Source organism: Trichosurus vulpecula, chromosome 2 (genome assembly GCF_011100635.1).
Source record: "Trichosurus vulpecula isolate mTriVul1 chromosome 2, mTriVul1.pri, whole genome shotgun sequence".
Taxonomy (NCBI): domain Eukaryota; kingdom Metazoa; phylum Chordata; class Mammalia; order Diprotodontia; family Phalangeridae; genus Trichosurus; species Trichosurus vulpecula.
Genome location: NC_050574.1, coordinates 224701503 through 224725293, shown reverse-complemented (window position 1 = coordinate 224725293; position 23791 = coordinate 224701503). Strand labels below are relative to the sequence as shown.

At 40.0% G+C, this 23791-nt stretch overlaps 1 protein-coding gene across 1 annotated transcript in view; it reads right to left on the bottom strand.

Annotated features, from left to right (window-relative positions):
• GAD1 (glutamate decarboxylase 1) overlaps positions 1-23791 on the bottom strand; it is a 60565-nt gene that overhangs the window by 11799 nt on the left and 24975 nt on the right. The window contains exons 7-15 of the mRNA XM_036746528.1: positions 17776-17888; positions 16183-16298; positions 16020-16099; positions 15738-15792; positions 9807-9923; positions 8074-8138; positions 5023-5101; positions 2786-2935; positions 1758-1865 (exon numbers count right to left, since the gene is read on the bottom strand). Of these exons, the coding sequence (XP_036602423.1) occupies positions 1758-1865; positions 2786-2935; positions 5023-5101; positions 8074-8138; positions 9807-9923; positions 15738-15792; positions 16020-16099; positions 16183-16298; positions 17776-17888 (883 nt within the window). The remainder of the gene's footprint in view (positions 1-1757; positions 1866-2785; positions 2936-5022; positions 5102-8073; positions 8139-9806; positions 9924-15737; positions 15793-16019; positions 16100-16182; positions 16299-17775; positions 17889-23791) is intronic.

Sequence of the window (23791 nt, the reverse complement as noted above, 5' to 3'; positions counted from 1 at the left end):
TAGCTTTACAACTAGGTTGAAAAAACAAGATATAAATTAGGTATGGCCCAGAGTTAAAAGATGAATGGGGCGGTGGGGGGACAGTACAATGCTGGGAGAGAGATGTACAAAGTCAGGAGATTGATGAGGGCATAGTTAATAGGGCATAATGACCAAGTCGTGATTAGAACATTCTAAGAACTTGTACTACAAGCTGAGTAGGTGCTTCCGAGGGTCCTGCCTAAAGACGGCATTCTTTCCCATGAGAGTTTCTTCAAGTTAGCAACACCTAGTCTTCCCCTAAGCTTTGGCAAAGATGCCAAATTCTCTAGAAGCACAGTAAAAAAGAGAGGCCTGAAGTCTTGATTCCACCAGAGGCTAGGCTAGATGAAGAAGAACTCGTTGGACCAATAGTGGAAGCATTACGGAGGGAGTTTGTGTAGTTGCCTTTAAAATATTTTATGGAGAGGGTAGGCAGCTCTTTGGGTAAAGAATATTGAATCCAATACAGTCTGGAGGCAGAGAGAGAGAGAGGAAGTGACCTTTTTGAGGGCCTTCCCAGTTCTATGATTCTGTGAGTAGTCAGCAATCTTACTGATTCATCCGTGCTCATTTTATGCTATTCTACAACCTGGTTGAGATTTGAACAGGATTTCTTTTCTCTAATTCCTCTCACATATTTTACTATAGTCAGACTTTGTGCTAGTCATTTTGGTGTTGGGACCTTGTGGGGGAAGCTGCTTTGAACTCACATTAGGAAGCATTAAGAATGGTATTTGGCAGCTAAAAGTCATCCCCAACATGTCCATGGCAACTTGACAGAGAGTCATGTGCTTTACCTCCGGAAGATGGGGCTAAATGATTGTTAGATAGTTATCTCTCTGAGAATTTGTTCTGGAGAGAGCCAGAACTCACATTTATATCCTGGATTATTTGAAGGCATTTAAGAATTGTATCCATTATAATAACCAAGGTTTGTCCCAGTGAAAAGAAGAGAAGATGTGCTTCCCTTCTTTCTTTGTAAAGGTCAGGGACTGTGGGTGTGGGACATTGCAGAGTCTGCCAGACTCATTCAATGGGTCGGTTTTTGCTGAACTGTGATTCTTTTTAGTCATTATTACTTTCTGGGCAGGAGAGGGATATATTTAGAAAGAAAGGTATATGTCAGGAAAAAAAGGTGGCCATGAAATTTAAAACTAAAAAAAAGGTTTATAAAGGATTAATTTCAGAAGATAGACTCCCAAGGAAAGGAAGAGGGAAAAATTAAATTTATCCTGCAGGAGTAAAGATTTTAGTTAGAGATGAATTCCTGATTGTAGAGATTAGGAGAGATGATTACTACTAGCAAGGGAAGATATCGGCTACCTTTTCCCAGAGACCTTGAAGAACAGGGAAATAGGTCAGTTTCACAGCTGTCCTAGATGGTTTCTATGAGCTCTTTCCCAAAGGTAGATGGATCAGACTAAGTAATCAGTGAACCCATCCCTAAGTGGAAAAACTATTTGTGAATGTGCTAATGTTTGTCTAATGATGCCACTTCCAATTTGAATTCTGGGTCAACCAAAACAATATCATTTAAAAACACATCCAAGATGTCTTGGACAGTAGTATTTTTGTGGGCCAAAGACCAATCATGAAAACTTAAAAGATTGTTCAGAGTGTAATACCTAGCACTCTGGACAAATATGGACTCACAGTCATCACTAATGGAAACACTCAACGAAACAACAGCCCTCAACATATGCTATTTATAGTTAGGATAGATTGTGATGACTTACCTCACCATCAAAAACCATTTCAAATTCTTCTCTGTTTTTAATTTTGGCATAGAGATACTCTGCCAAATCCAAGCACTTGTTGACCTGATTTTCAAATCCCACTGTGCCCTGTTTTCAAAGGAAGAGAGATATTAATAGGAAAGGTTCAGATTCCCATTTATGTATTAAGATCATTGAATCTTAGAGTCGGGAGGAACCTCAGAGGTCACTTAGTCCAACCTCCCACCTGACGTATCTCTACTACTTGAAGTCTCTAAAATAATGAACCCAAGCATTATGTGATTGTTTTCATTTGTCAGAAGGCAAAATGTTATTTTTTGAAATAATTAAACAGTGAAGGAGAACTCCAGTAAAAAAAAAAAAGTCCTAGGATGAGGATATGCACAGCTCAGAATGAAACATGGGGGCTTTCTGACCTTTGAGTGGCTATTTACAGCACAGACTTTATCTTCCAAAAAATTCCACTGCCAGTGCTTTCAGTCTGAAGTCGTGTTTGCTTTGGAACATGCTACATATCCCTCCACCTTGGACTTGAAAGTATTAAGTGAACCTTGACCAAACACCCCTTGCTCCCACCCCAGACAGACAGCTTTTCTTATTAGTGTCATACTTTTCTCTTTATCAGCAGGCAGATGGGAGAGACCAGTGGATTCCCTGGCTTAGCAGGAGTCTCAGATGTTTCATTGGGCCCAAGTATTGACAAATTAGTCAATCTAGACAAGCACAAGATTTGAGAGTTAGAACTGCAAAGTGTTTGCATGGATTGGTGTTAACAAGAACAGATGAGCTCTCAGAAGGGCTGATTTGGGGTTGACTAACAAGACAGTGTGGGGTTCCACACTGCCCAAAACTACTTCCTTCAAACTGGCTGGCAGTCACAGTTTTATAGATTATGCACTTGACCAATGATTTGTGATAAATGTTGATGATAGCCCCAAGGCTACTTTTCCTAGCTTACCTACCATGTGCTCAGAAAACAGGAAATGAAAGCATTTCTGTCCTACTTCCTGGATTCCCTCCTTGTTTACCTTAGCTTTCCACATCAGCCAAAACTTGAAAATGTCCACATGGCGGCCGCACTGTATGGCCTTGTCTCCAGTGTCATAGGAAATGTCATACTGCTTATCTTGCTGGAATAGGTACCCGGCACACATTTGATTGCATCCTTGGAGTATACCCTGGGGGTGGAAACAGAAGTATTTGAATATTGTATTGCTGATCTTCTAAAGCATCCCTGGATGCATGAAGGGAGGGCACTTGGGATGACACACAGCTTCTCCGCCTCCCCCAGTAGTATTGTTAAGCTACTCTGTGCTGTTTGTCCTGTTAAGGCGGAGGTTACTCTTGGGAGAAGTATAATGCAGAGCCCTCTTGCTTCCTGACTTCTAAATTTCCCTCTTCCACTATAGACACTGCCAACAGAACACAGCCTCTGGAGTCAGATTAAAAATTTATAATTTAAAAAATTAACAAATTTTTCCAAAATTTAAGAAAATAATAAAAGCTTTATTTTGTCCTTTAGGACCAGTGTAATTTTTTTTGTCTTTTACTTGACTTTTTTTAACTTATGGAATAAAACAGGCATTTCATAAAAATAGCATAATAAATAATATGATTGCACATGAAACTGCAAATCTATTATGTACAACTTGCTATTCCTTTTAAATATATAACAAAGTTATCATCTAAATTTTTTTCCTTTTTGTCTTCTAATTTTCTAGTTTCTTTCCCAGAAAATATAAGCCCATGCTAATAACTTGCAGCTAAAGGTTTTTTTATGTGGGAGGTTACCTAATCGGGTAGGTCTATCGTCTTCTTTCTCACTTCTGCCTGCTTGGACATAGGGATTTTAAATAACCTTTACAGCAGATACTCAGTCATCAGTACAACTATGGATACTGAGCAAGAGGGCCAGCAACTGCCAATAAGCAGCCCAGAGCTAACAGAAACTCCTCTGTTTGGCACATATCTCTTCACAACCTGGCCACTTCCAAGCTTTCTAGTCTTTTTGCACAGGATTCCCTTCAGTGTTCTCTGGAGTCTAGTCACATGGGCCTCCTTGCTGTTTGACACACAGATGATGTGTGTCATATGCTTATCATCATCTGCTTCTGTGTCTTTGTACTGGCCCATTCCTGGAACACCATCTCTCCTTCCCCCTGAGTCTTAGGATCCTTGGTTTCTTTCAAGACTCGGCCCAAATGTCACCTTGAACATGATGCCTTTTCTGATCCTCTCACATGCTAATGGCCTCCTTCCCTAAAACAACATTATATTCTTTTTTAGATATTCTCTCTCTCTCTCTGTCTCTCTGTCTCTCTCTCTCTCTCTCTCTCTCTCTCTCTCTCTCTCTCTCTCTCTCTGTCTCTCTCTCTCTCTCTTCCTTTTCCTCTCCTTCTCCCTCTCTCTCTTTTCCTCCCCTCTCCCCTCTCTCTCCCTCTCCTCTCTCCCTCTCCTCTCTCCCTCTCCTCTCTCCCTCTCCTCTCTCCCTCTCCTCTCTCCCTCTCCTTCTCTTCTCTTCTCTTCTCTTCTCTTCTCTTCTCTTCTCTTCTCTTCTCTCTCTTCTCTTCTCTTCTCTTCTCTTCTCTTCTCTTCTCTTCTCTTCTCTTCTCTTCTCCTCTCCCTCCTCTCCACTCCCCTTCCCCCCTCCCCCCTCCACCCCTCCCCTCCCCTCCCCTCGTCCCCCCCTCTCCCCTCCACTCCTCTCCCCCCCCCCCCCCCCTCCTCTCCTCTCCCAGTCCAGTCCTCTCCTCTCCTCTCCTCTCCTCTCCTCTCCTCTCCCTCTCCTCTCCTCTCCCTCTCCTCTCCTCTCCCTCTCCTCCCCTCTCCTTTCTTCTCCCCTCCTCTCCTCTTCTTTTCTCTCTCTTCCTCCTTATCTCTCTCTCTCTGTACACACACACACACACACACACACTGACATATTATCTCCCACATTAGAATATAAGCTCTTTGACAGCAGGGACTGTTTCACATTGGTCATATTCCCAGTGCCTGCCACAGAGCAGGCACTTAATAAATGCTTATGGATTGATTAGTAATGGATTATTGATGCCTTCAAAACCTGGTCCTGATCCCATCCAGACAGATATTTGTTCAAGAACCTCAAAAATTCATGCCTGGGAAGGACAGCAGCACATATGCCTTCCAACAGGGTCGCCAGCCTTGTGGCCAGCAGCTGTTATGTGGCACCAATCCTGTTCTTTCCTCTCCCTCCAGCTACCTAAATCTTTGGTATTTTAGAGTCATTCGATGGAAGAAAGCAAACCTTTTCCCGCACGAGAATGGCAGAGCATTGTAACAGAACGCCCATCATCTTGTGAGGGTTCCAGGTGACTGAGTTGGCTCTGGAAGAAGAAGAAATTGGTGCTCGTAAGAGGAGATGCAGAGAGTGGGGAACAACAAATTATGTTCTTTGGGGAGTCAGCACTTCACTTTCCTAAGCTGATATCCTTCTCACCCACAACCCTAGTTTGATTGAATAAACATATGTGTGTATGTTTGAGTGGTAAATACAGTGTCAGGGCAATGAGCACAATACTCTGTCACTTATTACTAGGAAAGTGACTCAGACACTCTTTCTTCTTGTACTTATCCATAAAACAGGCTGGTGATGGATCTAACTGCATGTCTACCTCCCTATAATAGCTGGCATCTATAGGGTGCTTTGTTAATATCATCTCATTTGACTCTCATGACAATCCTGGGGTGGGTGGGTGGGTGGGTAAATGCTTTTATTATTCCCCCTTTTAAAGATGAGAAAACTAAGGAATAAAGAGGTTAAGTGACTTGCCCAGGATCACACAGTTTGTGTCTGAGGCTGGATTTGTAACTCAGGTCTTCTTGATTCCAGGTCCAATGCTCTGTGCACCATCCTAACTAACTGCCCCCTACTGGGCAGTATGAAGAGATATTCCTAAAAATGCCTATAGACTAGCCAACTCTAAAGTTTTGCTACCCAGCAAGGTTATTTAAATGCTAAATGATCATGATCTCACCATCTTCATTGTAATCACAGTTTAAGAGGTCAGGTCTCCTAGTATCCTAATCAGCTTATCCGATACAATTAAGGGACTAAGGAGCACCTTAACCAGGATTTTTCAACAATCCTTAAGTGAAATAAATAATGCTTAAAACCTTGGCATTTTTGCTTCAATGATACAGAGGCTTATTAAAAATTTTGTGTGAACCTGATGGATTCTGCCCCCATTAATCAATGGTTCCATTGAAATATTTGTTTGACCATCCCATACGATGCCCCTCACCCAGAATTCTTACCTTTTTTATGTCAAAGAGGTCTGTTAGTGGGGAAAGTATTTAGTAGGTATATTTATGTCTGTAAAATGTGAATAGAGAAACCCTGAATAATTTCTTCCTCCAAAAATTATAATGAAGAAAGCAAATCTACTCCAGGGTAGATTTGCAAGATGTTCAGATGGCAAGTAATGGATTTTCCTCTCATCCCCAAGGGTCAAAGTTTGGAGCCCTACTTAAGCCATCAGGGCCTCAGAGCCAACAGGGATAGACTAAGGGTTACTACAAAGGGCAACAGCCCATTTGTTCTTTGCACAACAGATTGTCCTGTTCTTAAGGAATTATATTTGTCTCACAAAATGTCACAAACTTTTCTGAACTTCCCAGAGATTCTAAATAAACAATATATTTATGCTTCAAATAGAAAATAAGAAGATATAGTCAAGGTCTGATACATAAACTAATATTTATCATTTTTTTGTTTTTTTGGGGTTCAGTCATTTCAGTAGTGTTCAACTTTTTGTGACCCCATTTGGGGTTTTCTTGGTAAAGTTACTGGAGTGGTTTGCCATTTCCTTCTCCAGCTCATTTTACAGATGAGTAAACTAAAGCAAACAGGGTTAAGTGACTTGCCCAAAGTGACACAGCTATTAAGTGTCTGAGGTCAGATTTGAACTTAGGTCTTCCTGACACCAGGCCTGGCTCTCTATCCACTGAGCCATCTAGCTGCATATATAAATATACACATATATATGTATGTATGTATATGTGTGTGTACGTAAATGTGTATGTATATAACACATAATCTATAATATATTCATATGTACATACAATGTATAATATAATTAAAAATAACACATATACTATATATACATACTATATAGAGAGAATATATAACATATATGTATATGCCTGAAATATACATATACATGTATATCTGACTCAGACTTCCACCAATGAGCCTTTGTTCAAGCCATTCATCAGGCCTAGCACGCTATCTTTCTTCATCTTCAACTCTCAGAATTCTTAACTCAGGTGTCACCTCCTCCAGGAAGCCTTCCAGGAGCCCTCCTGTTTCTATTCCACCTCCATTTTCCTTGTACTATGTGATGCTGTCCCTGTTGTAAAGCCTGGATTAAACGTAATCTCCCCCAGGACAAAGACTTCATTTTTATCTTTCTAGCCCCAGCTCCTAGCAAAATGCTTTGCATATAGTAGGTTCTTAATAAATGTTTATTGAATTTCTTTGATTTATCAAAAAAATTCCAATTTAAAATTTTGAATCTAAGAAAATCTGAAAAATATTTTGACTCCAGGAATTTTCTTCCTTAGTGAATGTGTGTATATACTTCTGTGTATTACTGTACACTGTACATACATTCTACGTATACAGTATATATACACACTTATGCTATATACACACAATATATATTTATATGCACATATATGCATACACACACATATATACTCACGCTAAAGACGAAAATTCCTGGAGTCAAAATATGTTTCAGGTTTTCCCAGATTCAAAACTTAAAAACGGAAATTGTTTGATAAATCTAAATTGCCTCTGGATTGGCTCCTGTCTGTGGCCACACTTCATTACAGCTTGTGTTTTGAATGGCCATCCTTATTTCCTGGAGCTCTTTCCTTGTAAATGGCCAGGAGAAATGGCTTTAAGCCAGAGAAGTCACTATAGGAAACAGAGAGTGAGGCCAATGATATGACATTTTTTCCTCTATTCATAAACTACTTTTTTATTTTGGCCAATGGCCTTGAACTGGAGAGAAGAAAAGGTGTAATAAATGAGGGAGGGATGATCTCTCGAGCCCCTCCCCCCTTCTATCTCAAAGGAGCCAGCCAGCAACAAAGAAGCAGAGAAAGATGGGAAATGAATTATTGGGTAAAGTGGCAAACTGCAAACTCTGCACCTGAGCACTTCCCAGCTAGGTAGAAAAATAACTGATTCTGCAAGGCAATCAAAGGAGGTGCCACCCTGAATCAGAGGACCACATGGTGCATGTTGGATAATTTGAATGAGAAGATTCCTGGAAACTGTGCCCCATACCTTTCTATGCCATTGAGCTTGTGACGGTGCTTTCTGGACATGAGGAGACCTCCTCCCCAGGCAGCCTATGAGAGCAGAGAAAGAAGAGGGATGAGGGGCTGCATGGAAAGATTCCAAATTCTTTTCTAGGCTGCTTGGCCATTCTATAGCTTTCTTTAAACATGTGATATGGAAAGTGAGACCCAGAAGTTCCTCTGTCAAAATAAACCCGCTGAAGCCTTCATCTGGCAACAATTTCAAGCCTCAATCTCTGCCATTTTTTCAAAGAAGTTTTCACTGAGGGGAGTGTGAACCCAGGTTCCAGTCATGCAAGTTAGTTGGTGGCAGGTGGGAGATCAGGTTAGTTAAGGCCTAAGTCTGTGGTAGCACCACAGATATCCAAAAATATTGGGTACTGAAGAGGTAAAGATCAAAGACCCTTCTAGGTTGCTGCTTGAGTCAGGGACCACTTGGGGAGCGCTACAGAGCTGAAGGTAGCTATTTCCTAGTTCTCACTGCATGAGGTATCTCGAAGTACCTAGACAAATGACAAGATCATACTCGTATGGCTGTGACTTGAGTGGTCCCTGAAGGCTGTAGCAAGCCACAAAATGTCCAGGCTTCTCTGAGGGTAACCATGTAAAATACTGCAGGGGTGTGGGGGGCAGGGAAGGGCAGGGAGAGACAGAAATGAATAATATTTGTAATCTATGTTTTGTCATCTGCTTCACAGCAGATAAGACAGTCCAGGTGCGAGGGGTTAAAAAGATAAGTAGTCAGAGATAGGCACACAGAGGGACAGTAGAGAGATACGTTGAGAAAAGAACGAGAGAGAAAGTGGAGAAAGAGCAAGAGAGAGAGAGTGATAAGGGGAGGAGGAAGGATGAAGGGAAAGAGGAGAGAGTAGAGAAGGAGAGAAAGAAAGAGAAGCAGGATGAGCAGGGGTTTGCTGGAGCCAGATTGTTAAATTTTCAGTGTGTGAGCATTTACACCTTGGAAATCAGCAAATGCTACAAATCGGGACTTGATTTATTGGTTTGTTGACTGTCTAGCCTTAAGAAAGCGATGGAAAAAATGTTAATACAAATTAAATGTTAAAGTATGTCATATGTACATTTTTTTAGAGAGCTAGATGTTAAAAATTTACCAGCACATCCCTAGGGGGCAGAGAGAGAAAGGGAGAGGAGAGAAGAAATATAGTTACATATTTGAAAAATGTTCTCTGTTGTCCTTTATGTCTCTTCAGAACAATTTAGGGGGAAAATCTCTCTCATTTGGTGTTATATAAGTGTTTCCATGTCATTGTATTCTAGATCAATTTCCATCAGTTCCATCTAGACCAATTTCCATCAGTTTCCATGTCCTTGTATTCTAGATCAATCTTTTTAAGCAAAGGGCATGGAAAGCTGCGTTGACAGCAGGTAACCAAGCATGTGTGGCCACTTCCTTTATCCCTTCTCTCATGTTTTTGCCATGTAGGAGCAGTTTATCCAAATGAAGCTGCTATGGGAGAAGTTGGTGGGCATAAACCAAAGAAAATTCAAATAACTCTGGAGTAGGCCAGAGAAATCTAAAGAACACCAGTCTGTGATGCAACTTTGGACATTTATCCGGAATGGTCAGGAGAGCATGGGACTGAGACGATGTGGACAGACCTGCAGGGAGGGGGTTGGTAACAGCCCAGGTTCCCCAAAAGGAGAGCCATTTCCTTCACTTAGCTGGATCTGGGCTGTCGATTGGGTTCCAGCACTTACATCGACATGCAGCCAAAGGTTGTATTTGTGACATATATCTGCGATCTCAGGTATCGGATCAAAAGCTCCATACACAGTCGTGCCTGCAGTTGCGTTGACATAAAGAGGAACATATCCCTATAGCATAAGACAAAAGACAAAAGAACTATTCAATCTTTAACATTTCTTGTTTGAACCAAGTGGTATCAGAGCTTGCTTTCAAATGGTGGCAGCTAAATTGTTTGTATTCATTTTTTAACAACCTGAAGTGAGTTATATTAAACTCAAAGATTGTTAGAGATGGAAAGAAACTTAGAGCCAATCTAGTCTACCCCCTTCATTTATAGATTAGGAAACTGAGGCCAGAAAAGTGAAGTGACTTGTCCAGTGTCTAACCTATTTTTCTAGGCTCATCACACAGTGTTCCTTTTCTAGTTCTAGCTAGATGAGCCTATTCACTTGTCATTAAACATGATATTCCTTCTTCCATCTCTGTACTTTTGCACAGGTTGTCCGTCATTCCTGGAATGTACTGTCTTGTCACTTCAGTTTCTTAAGAATTACTGGCCCCATTCAACATTCAATCCATGTGTCACCTTCTACCCAAGATCTTTCCTAATGTCCCCTGAAATTGCTTTGTATTCCCTTACATGGATGTGTTGTTTCCCCTGATAAAATGTAGGGTCCTTGAGGGTAGAGACTGTTTCATTTTTGCTTCTATATTCTCAGTGCCTAGCACATAGTAGGAGGAAGCTCCATGCTTATTCATGGTAAGGTTTGTATAAACTTATACAGAGTAAAACAAGTACAACTAATTGCACAGAACACCAGATTACAACAAATGAAAAGACTAATAAAAGGAAGTTGATCTTTGAGTAACTCAAAGCTAATGAAGGTCCTAGAGAACTGATTGAAGCATATTTCTTCCTTCTCAAAACAGAGAAGTGGGGGAACTACCAGAACAAAATAGTATATACATGATCAGGTATGAAATTTCCTCCTTTTTTTGTCACAAAGGAAGGTTTAATCTATGTGGGTGTGGGCAAAGACCATGATGCAAAAACAAAGGCATCAATAAAAACACATTCTTAAAAATGCTTCCAGACTGGGAGATTGAAGGTCAACATAGCTGATAAGTGACCAAGACAGAATTCATGAACTCATAGGGCTTAGAGTTGGAAAGGACCTTAGGGATTATCTAAATTTAGCTCCTTCCTTTTCCAGATGAGGACACTGAGGCACAGAAAGGAGACCTAGGTCAGTGCTCTTCTTACACTACTTCATGCTGCCTCCTAGACAGAGGGACAAGACTGCTGTATGACATCATATAAAAACTTTGTGGGTTTTTTATATGGATATTGTCTATCCTTCTTTGTAGGCATCCTTTCTAAAATATTTTTGGTTTACGACTATGCTAACATGGTAGTTAGTTACAAAAATCCATTCATTTTTAGAACTTGGAATATTTGATATATCAAAATATTGATATAAACAATAAAGGAAGAAATATTATAATAGAACTGGAGTGAGTTTAGAGACATCTGGGAGTTAAGAGTTTTGAGGTACCTTAGCTCTGCCTCCACCCCATGCCTCTGTTGAAGCCATCCTCCATGCCCAGCATGCCATCTTTCCTCATCCCCACCTCTCAGAATTCTTGTCCTCCTTAAGGCTCAACTCAGACACCTTCTCCTCCATGAAGCCTTCCAAGAACCTTCCTGTTGTTAGTGTTCTCCTCCACTTCCATTTTCCTTGGACTACATTTATCCTATGCATGTGGTGATGCCTGATTAGAATGTAATCTCCCTGAGGACAAAGACTTCATTTTTTTCTTTCTAGTCCCAGTGCTTAGCATATAGCAGATCATTAATAAATGTAGGTTGAATTGAAATTGTTGTTGAATTATCCTTGCCCAAACTTTGGCAGTCTCTTTCCTTCTCATCTAGCTCTCTCTTCACTCTACTGAAAGCCAAGCAAATAAATATAGTTACAGCAGAAGGCATGAATGCTAAACCAAAACAACATTATTGTTAAATGGATTGACTCCAACATGGCAAGGCCTTTATGAATACATCTGTTTGACAAGAATAGAATTTGCTGAGATTGGATCAGCGAAGAACTGTTACTATGTGCCATAAGCTAGAACACGAGAATAGCTTTGCTAAACAGACCCCAATGTTAAACTGAGATTGTACCAGTATAAAAACAAGTTAAAACTTAAATAAGGCTGTGTCTAGAGGACGCTAAAGCAAGTAGTCAATTGAGCAAGAAAAAAGAAAAATAAAGTAAGGAAAAAGGAAGAAAAAAGAAGGAAAGAAGAAAAGAAGAATATAGATACAGAATTATTTGGCATAATGTGGACAAAATATGGCTGGATTTTTTACTTTTCAGCTGGCTTTTTTGGGCACCATGTAGACAAAGCTTTAGAGAATCAGGCCAACCTATTAATTGGAGACAAAAAAAACAACTGGAGGAAAAATATGTTAGAAGTAATATTAAGTGATGTTTTGGGAGTCTGTACATGTGATTTCATCGATGTATGGGTAAGGTCTATCATGCACAGAGCTGGGAGTGGAGCGGAGCAGAGCCCAGCGTGGGCTGCGCCCAGACCAACCAGACTCGGAGCCAGGCGGAACAGGCCCTAGCACCCTGAATCAGTCAGCTGTGGCAGTTACCAGACTTCTCAACCCACAACAGAGAAGGTTAGTGGGAAAAGCTGCAGGGACAGAGTGAAAGGAGTTCTCAGTTTAGCCACTGCCCCAGGGGCAGCGGAGGGAGTGCAGCTACAGAACTACAGCTGCAGTTGCTTCTGGCCCCAGGCCCACCTGGTGGGAAGAATTAGGTGGCAGATCAGAGTGGGAGTGCAGAGCCTGCTTAAGATCTGAGACCAGTCCGGGTTGGGGGTTCTTGGGGAAGGAGGAGTGCTGGTGCAGTAGAGCTTGTTGTGTAGAAATAGCTCTGAAAACAACAGCACATCCCCTCAAGTTCGGAACAAAATACTCTCTACTCTACAAGCAGTCATACCCCAATGAAAAACTCAAGGGTCAAGTAGTTGGCTGGGAACATGATCAGGCAGCAAAAACAGACCCAGATTCAGACTCAGACTTTGGACTCTTTCTTTAGTGACAAAGAAGACCAAAACATACAGCCAGAAGAAGTCAACAAAGTTAAAGAGCCTATATCAAAAGCCTCTAAGAAAAACATGAACTGGTCTCAGGCTATGGAAGAGCTCAAAAAAGATTTGGAAAAGCAAGTTAGAGAAGTAGAGGAAAAATTGGGAAGAGAAATGAGAATGATGTGAGAAAACTATGAAAAACAAGTCAATGACTTGCTAAAGGAGACCCAAAAAATACTGAAGAAAACAACACCTTAAAAAATAGACTAACTCAAATGGCAAAAGAGCTCCAAAAAGGCAATGAGGAGAAGAATGCCTTGAAAGGCAGAATTAGCCAGATGGAAAAGGAGGTCCAAAACACCACTGAAGAAAATACTACCTTAAAAATTAGATTGGAGCAAGTGGAAGCTAGTGACTTTATGAGAAATCAGGATATTATAAAACAGAACCAAAGGCATGAAAAAATGGAAGACAATGTGAAATATCTCCTTGGAAAAACCACTGACCTGGAAAATAGATTCAGGAGAGATAATTTAAAAATTATTGGACTACCTGAAAGCCATGATCAAAAAAAGAGCCTAGATATCATCTTTCAAGAAATTATCAAGGAGAATTGCCCTGATATTCTAGAGCCAGAGGGTAAAATAGAAATTGAAAGAATCCACTGATCACCTCCTTGAAAAAGATCCCAAAAAGAAAACTCCTAGGAATATTGTCACCAAATTCCAGAGCTCCCAGATCAAGGAGAAAATACTATAAGCAGCCAGAAGGAAACAATTTGAATATTGTGAAAACACAATCAGAATAATACAAGATCTAACAGCTTCTACATTAAGGGATGGAAAGGCTTGGAATATGATATTCCAGAGGTCAATGGAGCTAGGATTAAAAGCAAGAATCACCTACCCAGCAAAACTGAGTATAATGCTCCAAGGCAAAATATGGATTTTCAATAAAATAGAGGACTTTCAAGCTTTCTCAGTGAAAATACCAGACCTGAACAGAAAATTTGACTTTCAAACACAAGAATCAAGAGAAGCATGAAAAGGTAAACAAGAAAGAGAAATCACAAGGGACCTACTAAAGTTGAACTGTTTTGTTTACATTCCTACATGGAAAGATGATGTGTATAATCCATGAGACCTCAGTATTAGGGTAGCTGAAGGGAATATACATATATATATATACATATATACATATATATACACATATATATATATAAAGACAGAGGGCACAGGGTGAGTTGAATATGAAGGGATGATATCTAAAAAAAGATCAAATTAACGGATGAGAGAGGAATATATTGAGAGAGGGAGAAAGGAAGAGATAGAATGGGGTAAATTATCTCTTATAAAAGTGGCAAGAAAAATCAGTTCTGTTGGGAGGGAAGAGGGGGCAAGTGAGGGGGAATGTGTGCTCTCATCGGATTTGACCTGAGGAGGGAATAACATACACACTCAATTGGGCATCTTACCCCACAGGAAAGAAGGAGGAAGGAGATAAAAAGGGGGGATGATAGAAGGGAGGGCAGATAGGGGGAGGAGGTAATCAAAAACAAACACTTTTGAAAAGGGAAAGGGTCAAGGGAGAAAATTGGATAAAGGGGGATAGGATAGGAAGGAGCAAAATATATTTAGTCTTTCACAACATGAGTATTGTGGAAGGGCTTTGCCTAATGATACACATGTGGCCTATGTTGAATTGCTTGCCTTCTTAGGGAGGGTGGGTGGGGAGGGAAGAGGGGAGAGAATTTGGAACTCAAAGTTTTAAAAGAAGATGTTCATAAAAAAGTTTTTGCATGCACTAGGAAATAAGATATACAGGCCATGAGGCATAAACATTTCTCTTGCTCTACAAGAAAGTAAGGGAAAAGAGGATGGGGGAGTGGGGTGACAGAAGGGAGGGCTGAGTGAGGAATGGGGCAATCAGAATATATGCCATCTTGGAGTGGGGGGGAGGGTAGAAATGGGGAGAAAATTTGTAATTCAAACTCTTGTGAAAATTAATGCTGAAAACTAAAAATATTAAATAAACAAATAATGATTTAAAAAAAAAAAGAAGTGGGACCTGAACCCAGGTCTTCCCTGATTATGAAGCCATCTCACCATCTACTGAATAATGCCATTTCTCATGAAATAATTTTTTAGTTTAATAATGCCTTTTAATTTCCAGAGCAAAATTGGTTAAAAAACATAAATACTAGAGGTTATCTGTATTATTTGGCTGTAATATAACAACTCACATTTACATAGTACATTACAGCTTAAAGCCCCTTTGTCACAATGATGTTGTGAGTTAGGTCATGTGGATACTATCTTTCTAAATATCTATCATCTATCTGTCTATCTATCTATCTATCTATCTATCTATCTATCTATCTGTCTGTCTATCTGTATGTCTGTTTATCTATCTATCTATCTATCTATCTATCTGTCTGTCTGTCTATCTATCTAACCATTTGTCTATCTATCTATCTGTCTATCTATCTAAATATGTCTATATATCTATCTTTACATCTATTTACCTAGACAAGGAGCTGAGATTCATAAAAATTAAGTGACTTGGCCAAGCTCATGCTGTCAGGGCTGGGACTCAAACCCAAGACTTCTAATTCCAGGTCCAGTGCCCTTTCTGTGACACCATGTTACAAAACTGTTTCCTTACAACAGATCTCTAAGGCAGTACTATAAGATAGGTCTTATCCTTTTTTCAGTTGAGGAAACTGAGGCTCAGGGAGACCAAGTGACTTGCCCATATTCACATGTGGGCCAGTAAGTATTCAGGCTTGGTCTCAAACTCAGGACTTCTGACTCTGGTCCAGACTTTTCTACCACACGCACCTTTTTCTTGGCTTCAAGAATTTTTGCCTCCAAATCAGCTGGGATGATTTTCCCCCTGTAATTGTAACAGAAGGAGATAGATTTTTTTTTAAAGAAGCATAAACAAGGCTGCATGTGAAGGAGCTTCAGATGCAGGAAAAAGTCATTTAATGGGATATTTTCACCAGCTCATTAGCAGCTTGGCACATTGTATCGAGCCAGCCCTTAAGCACAGTAAAACAAATTTAACAGATGAACACATTTAATACATCAAAAAATTTAGCAGTCACTGTCCCCTCCTACCTTTCGTTGCATTTTATCAGGATCACATTGTCTGTTCCAAAGCCAAGTGCGGCCCCTGCCTTCTTTATCGAATAGTGACTCTGCAATGGAAAGAGCCATGTATTGACAAGGGAAGTGCTTCTTTAGGATAGACTACAGTGCATGAGCAGTAGCTGCAACTCACATGTTCTGAGGTAAAGAGGACCAGTTTGGGAACAGCTGCCATGCCTTTGGTTTTGACTTCCGGGAAGTACTTATATCGAGCAGCCATGATGCTGTACATATTGGATATGGCACCCCCTGTAACCAAACAAGACACACGTTGAGGGGAATTTGTCATTGTGCTTATTATTGCCCATAACAACAAAGTCAGTGCTTGAGTTTCAAGATAAAGGGAGATAAGAGTGGGAACGAATGACATCTTGATGGATTGGGATACTCTGGGCTATCCCCTAGTTACTTTAGCTCCTTTACTATGGCCACTATGGTCCCAGCTTCTATCCTCCCATCTGTATTGGGGGTAGATTCACCCTTATAAATTGGCTTTTGGTTCTTCCACAGTGGCCTACCTTTCTCAAATTGACCAGAAGTGGAAGAGGGAGTGAGGCAGTAGTTATCAAGAAATAGAACCTTCCTGTTTTCAAACTGAGGGTGATTCATAGATCAATGACTCAATCGATAAGTCAATCAATACTTTATTGAGTGCCTATTATGGATCAGGCACTGGGATAGGTTGAAGTTGTTTCCATGGCAACACCTACTTGTGCTTTCCAACCACCTGTGCAATAATAAGTATTATTAATCACCATTTTATAGATGAGGAAACTGAAAAACAGAAAGATTAGAGACTTGAAGGCAGAGAGAAAGCAAGCCAAGGAACTTCCTGAAAGTTCTTGCCTCCTGAATTTTCAGTCCCCTGCCTACTTGCCATCATGAAGCTCTTGAGGGAAGAGACTTTTTGTCCTTGTATTTCCAGTACCCAGCACAATGCTTTGAACACAGTAGGTGCTTAATAAATGCATGTGGGATGACTGAATGCCCTGTCTCCTCAAAGAGCACTCAGATGGCCGAATCATTTACACTTTTGCATGAAACTAAGTGCTTTTAGAAAATTTAGATGAAAACAGAACCTGAATCTACACAAAAAATGAAACCAGAAACCAAAGCAATCATTTAGTTAATTTAGACAAAAACTCACCTCTTTTTTATTTCAATTATCTGGATATTATAGCTTCATTAATCATCTGTCTAAATTAACTAGATGTTTGCAACAGAATAGTTGTATATCCTTTAACATGCATATTTTACTTTGTAAACACAACTTTTAAAATTTACAATTTACAACTGTAATTTAAATGTATAAGTTGACAATTGCACTAAGAGTTTTGGGACACGATGTGTAAACGCTACCCAGTGCAGTACACTCACAACTTGCTCCCTACGAACACTTGTGCTTGTTTTAAAGAATCATTTTGTGTTTACATAAGACTTTCAGATCTACCATTTTGGACAAAAGTCTAGTATTCATTAAACTAGCTTTATTTTTTTTCTCTGAATTGACCAGTAATTTGACTTAACTGATCGGTTGTTTAGGCATTATATAGATGGGCATCTCTCAAAGGAGCAAGTCTGGAGAACTGAAAAAACTTCAGGAAACTTTCAATGTTCTTCCACAAACCCTTTGGGTGCATTTTGTCAAATGTCCTCACCCAGTCTAAGGAACTGAGCTCTAAACTTTGTGGCTATAACAAGATGAGACAAAGAAAAATAAACCTACCAGGTGAAAATATGCCATCACCATCTTTACTTGACCATCCAATAATTTCTCGCATCTTCCTAAGTGTTATTTGCTCCATGAGGACAAACACTGGGGCAATTTCATATGTAAACCTTAAAAGATGGTAGGGGAAAAAGAAGATGAATAACAAGGACAAACCACTAATTTCAGGAACTCACTTAGAGGAAGTTGTATTTCTTCAGAAAGGTCTTCCAAATCTCTAATAAAATATCTTCATTGAAGATAGAGCAAGTCACCAGTTGTAAGCTATCAGACACCATTAAATTAATTATCAGGATTAATTTTCCAGATAATTAAAATTTTTCACTTCATTCTACCTTTGTAGACAGTACCTGCAAACACTAAACATTCACACCTTTTCCAAGACTCTGGTATTTGTTTTAAAGATTCTGTCTGAACCTATAGAGAACTACTAGAGACTACTGGAATTATGGACTAGTCAATTCAACCAATACATTCATTTTGTTGATTTTTCCCCCTACTGGATTTACCAGAAGTTTTACTGAACTGAGCAGTGGTCCAGGAATTGTAGAAATAAAGCCTTGGTAAAAATGCAGCAAGTATAATGGTTTTTTGCTTTTCTAAAAAAATTCCCATCATTATATATACATGTATATATGTATATATATATGCAGGAGGACTGGAGAATAAATTAGCTTTACAAAAATTTATGATTTGTTCACAAATCATTTTGTGAGAATTTTTTGTGTTCCCATTGAATCTAAGGAGGGACAATTATATGAAAAAACAAGTAGATAAACCTGCCAGCTGACAATATTCTCTTAAAATCTTTTTTTAAATGATCACTAAGAGAATAAGAGAGATTCCTATTGGAAGAGTTGGATATGGTCCTACCTGCAGGCATGGGGATGGACTAGGCAACTTCTCTGGGTCCCTTTTAGCCTAGGATTATATATGACAATGCACATCTTCATTACAAATATATTGATAGTTCTATATAAAATTAGATTGCAAAGAAAAATTTTCTATCACTGCCAATTTCATACTTATATAATATGAAATTTTGATGCCAAAAGTCCTAGGGTGTTTAAAAAAATCACGAACATCAGAAAGCTAACTGTGAAAATAATTAGAAATATTGGCTTGGATTTTAAAAATCTAAGTGCAATGATCTATGTGGATTTTTTTCTACTGATAATCCCCAAGGACAATTTTGTTTCAACAGCACCATGTAGTCAATATCTGTCAAGAGTAATTATAAAGGATGATTTTCTAATTACCAATTACAAATAACAAGAAGGCAGTCAACTGGTATTTCTATCTACTCTAGGCAAAGGGCATCAGATGGCCTGGCATGTGGTGCTTGTCTTATGCCAAACTGAATCTCAAGCAGCAGGCTATGAACTGCAAAGTGATCCCTGAAGAGGGGCAAAGGCTCCCCTTGATCAAGTTATGAAAATAAGTGTATGTCCCTGAGTCCAGGGTCTAAAAAATATCGAGGTAGGTCTAATGAAAATTAAGTAGCAGGCCTAAAAGATATTTAAAATGCTCTGCTACTCTTCAATATTTGTTTTGTTTAGTCTCTTTGAGGACCTGTGTCTTTGCAGTATGCTCTGATTATTAGCCGAAGGTTGATGCCTGAGCTCTGTTAGCCTTGTGATGTGGGGAGAAAGAGAAGGTGAATCTGCCCAGGCAGGGGAAGCTGCAATGTCAGTCAATGAGCGGTGGGGCCAATGAGAGTGTGGGCCAAGTGGAATTTTTGTTGGTTTTAACAATTTTTAAAAAATGTCTGAAAGGCCATTTTCAGACACAAGAAGCAAGCAACAATTCTCATTTCCAAGAGTAGGGGGAAAAAACCAATCAATTTAATGACAGTTGTAGAGGAGGGGGGAATTATCACAGAGAACTCTCATGACACTTCTGCTGGTGGCAGAAATTTTTAACCAAAAAGAATCTGTTCACTGCTCTTAGGATGACATGGAACTATTAGGAGGAAGAATACTTGGTTGTCATTTTTTAATTACCATCACCTCTGGAGGGCCACAATCATGCTTTGGTCCTGCTCTGAGCCCCATCATCATGGCAACCAACAATCCCTTATGTCTGATGGCATGCTGGAGACTGGCTGTCATAAAGGAAGAAGAAGAGAGAAGGGTTCCTGGTTTAGCCTGTGCTATTTAAAGTACCAAGTTGCAAACTCATGATGTGTGACATCACCGAACACGTGAGCTGGCAGAGGGTGTATCCAAGCTTCCAAAAACCCATTGGGAGGATGAACTGTTTTAACACTGTGGAGATGCTGGCATGACTGCTTGAGCTGGCCACAGTGTGTACACTAGATACTCATGAAACTTCTTAAGAAGGCTTGTTAAAATTGACCTGTGGTGAGGCCAGGAACAAACTGAGTCAGAAACCCAGGAGATCAGAAACTTATCAAGGATTGGTCAACCTTGACCATAGATTGCATTAGTAGCTAAGCCAAAATCAGATGATCAGTTAGGAACCAGATGGACAAGGGAGAAAGTACCAGGAATGGGATGTCATGATTTGTCCAGCTTCTTGCCCTTTACCTTTTGCCTGGCTTTAGACCAGGTCTAATTAGCCTCGGGTTTGCCTGAGCAGGTGATCTTCCTGTCCTAGTTGCTTAATCAGGTGGATCAGGTACAAGTTTGCTCATGTTGACTTCTGGCTTGCCCCTGCCCTTGGTTAGTTATCACTCTTGGGATTTGGAAAAAGAGTTTAGGAAGTAGAAGACCAATGTATACTATAACACCAACATTGTAAAAATGAACAATTCTGAAAGACTTAAAAACTCTGATCGGTGAGTGATCAACCATGAGTCCAGAGGATCAGTGATGACAAAGGCAACCCACCTACAGAGAGCAAGATGATGGGTATGCAGAACAAGGCGTGCGGTTTTTGGAATGACTAATATGGGAATTTGTTCTACTTGACAGTGCTTATTTGTTAGAAGGGATTTCTTTTTTGTTTTTTCTTTTTTCAGTGGGGAAATGGGAGGGAGAAAAAAATGCTTGACATTTGAAAAAAAAGAAATTTAATTAAAAAAACTGAAAGCTTAGAAAATTCAATAACAAGAAAGTCTGGTATCAACCAATCCTATTTCCTACTCCGTGGCTTCATCCCAATACCCAAGTCTTACAGCCAGCTAAGCAGTACAATGGGTAGAACACCCCTAGGCTTTGGGTCAGGAAGACCTCAGTTCAAATCTGACTTAGACCCTTGTTACCCATGTGACTATAGGCAAGTCACTTAACTTCTTTCTGCCTCAGTTTCTTCATCTGTAAAATGGGATAATGACAATCCCCAGGGTTGTTATGAGGATGAGATAATTATAAAGTGCTTAGCAGAGTACACAGCATATGGTAGGTACTTAATAAATGTTTGTTATCTATCATTTATCTATCTATCTATCTTACTCTGATGATATGGTCTGTCTAATTCCATGCCTCCTAATTCCTGATTTTAACTACAACCTGTTTGAAAACTCTTACATGGTCCTGGTAGGACTCTTCCCCTTCAGGTTAGCTCTCTGTCCTTTGTTCCTGATCTCAACCCTCTCCTTACCTAGTATCGGGCAGGCAGGTCCAGTTCCCCTCTAGGTTAATGTTGTACCTCCTGGCCCCTGATGCCAGCCCTGATATCCCCATAAGAGGGTACCATTATGGTCAGAAGGATCTCACCCTGCCTGGCTTCTGATAGAGGAGGTCCCCTGAGGGATAGGTGGGAACCACTACAGACATCAAGGGATCAGAATTCAAGTTAGGATCCAGCAGCAAATTATATTATAAGAGGACAAAGCAGGAGGAGCAGAGAATAAGAAATCAGAACCTGAGACAAAGGATCCAGGTTGAAATACAGGAATTAGGCCTTAGAAGCAAGAAGTGAATACATTGAGCTGAGTGTAATTCACATCAGTATGATGCTGAGGATAGCCTGAGTTTCTCTATATACACACTAGGAAAGATGAGTAAACTTTACTGTATTGGCCCAAACATCTGGGGTGGATTCCCTACCAAAAGATCATACACAGTCTTTTCTCTGACCTTCCCATCTTAGGACTAAGGTGGAAGGTGAGACTTCTACTGTATTTCACTGAAGGAGCAATGGGCCCTATGGGAATTTCTTCCCTGTTAGCTTTAACCACTTCATAAAATTTAGAATATAGTGTCCAGATTTTGGGAGAGGTAATAGGGCTGGTCAGATCACACCTGTATTATGGTGTCCACTTCTGTCTGCCACAGTTTAAGAACAAAAATAACAAGCAGGAGCATTTTCAAAAGAAGGTGAACAGGGTAGTGCGAGGATTCCAAATCATGTCATCAGAAGGTTCTGAGGTTGTTAAACCTGGAGAAGAGAAAGCTGAGAGGAGGTGAGATATTGCCTTCAAATATTTGAAGGGGTGTTGTGTGGGAGAGTGAGCAGCCTTCTTCTGTATAATTCCAGATGGAAGAATTAGAACCATGTAGTGGAAGGTATAAGGGGACATATTTTGGCTGAGTTTAAGGAAGACCTTTCAAGCAATTAGAGATTCTAACATGGAATGGACTGTGAACTAGTATCATTGGCAATGCAGATGCCGAGGCTTGGTCTATCTGTTGGGGGGAATCACTGCATAGGAGGACTAGATGACTTCTAAGGTCCTTTCAAACTTTGAGATTTTAACATTATCTTTGGGAAAATTGATGAAGAGGTCAGAGAGTACTAGGGTTAGGAAGGATGGGGCAGTAGAATGAAGGAGAAGCACAGAGGAGGCTCCTGCTATTCTATTGTCTTGGCCAAACCAGAGTTGACCACCTTCCCCAGTTTTTCCTAGCAGGGTAGTTACTCCTAGGTAATAAGAGCTGCTGATAATGTGTGCTTTTCTAACACAATGTAGCTAGGCATACAACATCATGGCAACTTGCAGAGAAAATTTCTAGAGGGCAATTTCTATGAAATTATTGGCCTGGCTGCTCTGAATTCCTAATGAAATAGTGCAGGAGCTGTGAGTGATCTTGTCACTAAAGCTGAGTAAGGTCATCAAGTATTTGTAGGCAGATACAAAGGTACAAGGGGCAGCTAGTGCAAAGTGGATAGAGTGCTAGGCCTGGAGTCAGGAAGACCTGAATTCAAATCTAGCCTTAGATATTTACTGGCTGTGTGACCCTGGGCAAGTCACTTAACCCTGTTTGCCTCAGTTTTATCATTTGTGAAATCATTGAAAAGAAAACCCCAAATCACAGTGGGTCACAAGGTCACAAGGTCACAGTGGGACATGACAGAAAAATGAATTCATAACAACAACAACAGAGGTACAAACCAGATCTGGAAAACCAAATGCCCTCAGCGGGGAGGGACCCTACCCTGTTAGTCTGAAATCCCTTACAGATTTGCCCTAGTCTTTTAGCTTGGGAGCCTGCATCCTGAAACAGAAGGTATGCGATGAAAGCAAACTGAAATAAATAGATATACTTTCTGTGCTAACAATGCAGAAATGTCATGGGTGGCCATTTTAATGATGTCATAAGGAAGTACATTTTACAAGCCTACATGGATTGTGGAATATGGTCATTATTCTTCATAGTAATTGTCTACCAGACGAAAATGTAGCTCAAGTAATGAGTGCATCATTGATGCAAACTTTACCTGGAAAAGCTTGATCCTTTTCCCCATCTTTTCCCAGAAATATTTTGAACACTGCATCAATATGGAGAAGACCGTCAGCAGGGCTATAATTCCTCCCAAAGAACTCGATTCTCCTGTCACATTTCATGATCCTTCCATAGAACTGGCTTAGAACAATTTCTAGATAATAGTTATTACCTCTTCTCTAGACAATGCCTTGTCTTGAGAACTGGCAGAAACTATTTCACTATTTTAAATAACCTTCTCTATTGATCTGTTGGAATCGTATCATATTTTTAAAACATTCACTCTGCAGTACAGCTGCAATTACCGTGTGCCATTAAAGGGCTATACTTTGACCTTCAATGGCTGAAATATATTTTAGCATTTCATGGTTCAACTTAGATTA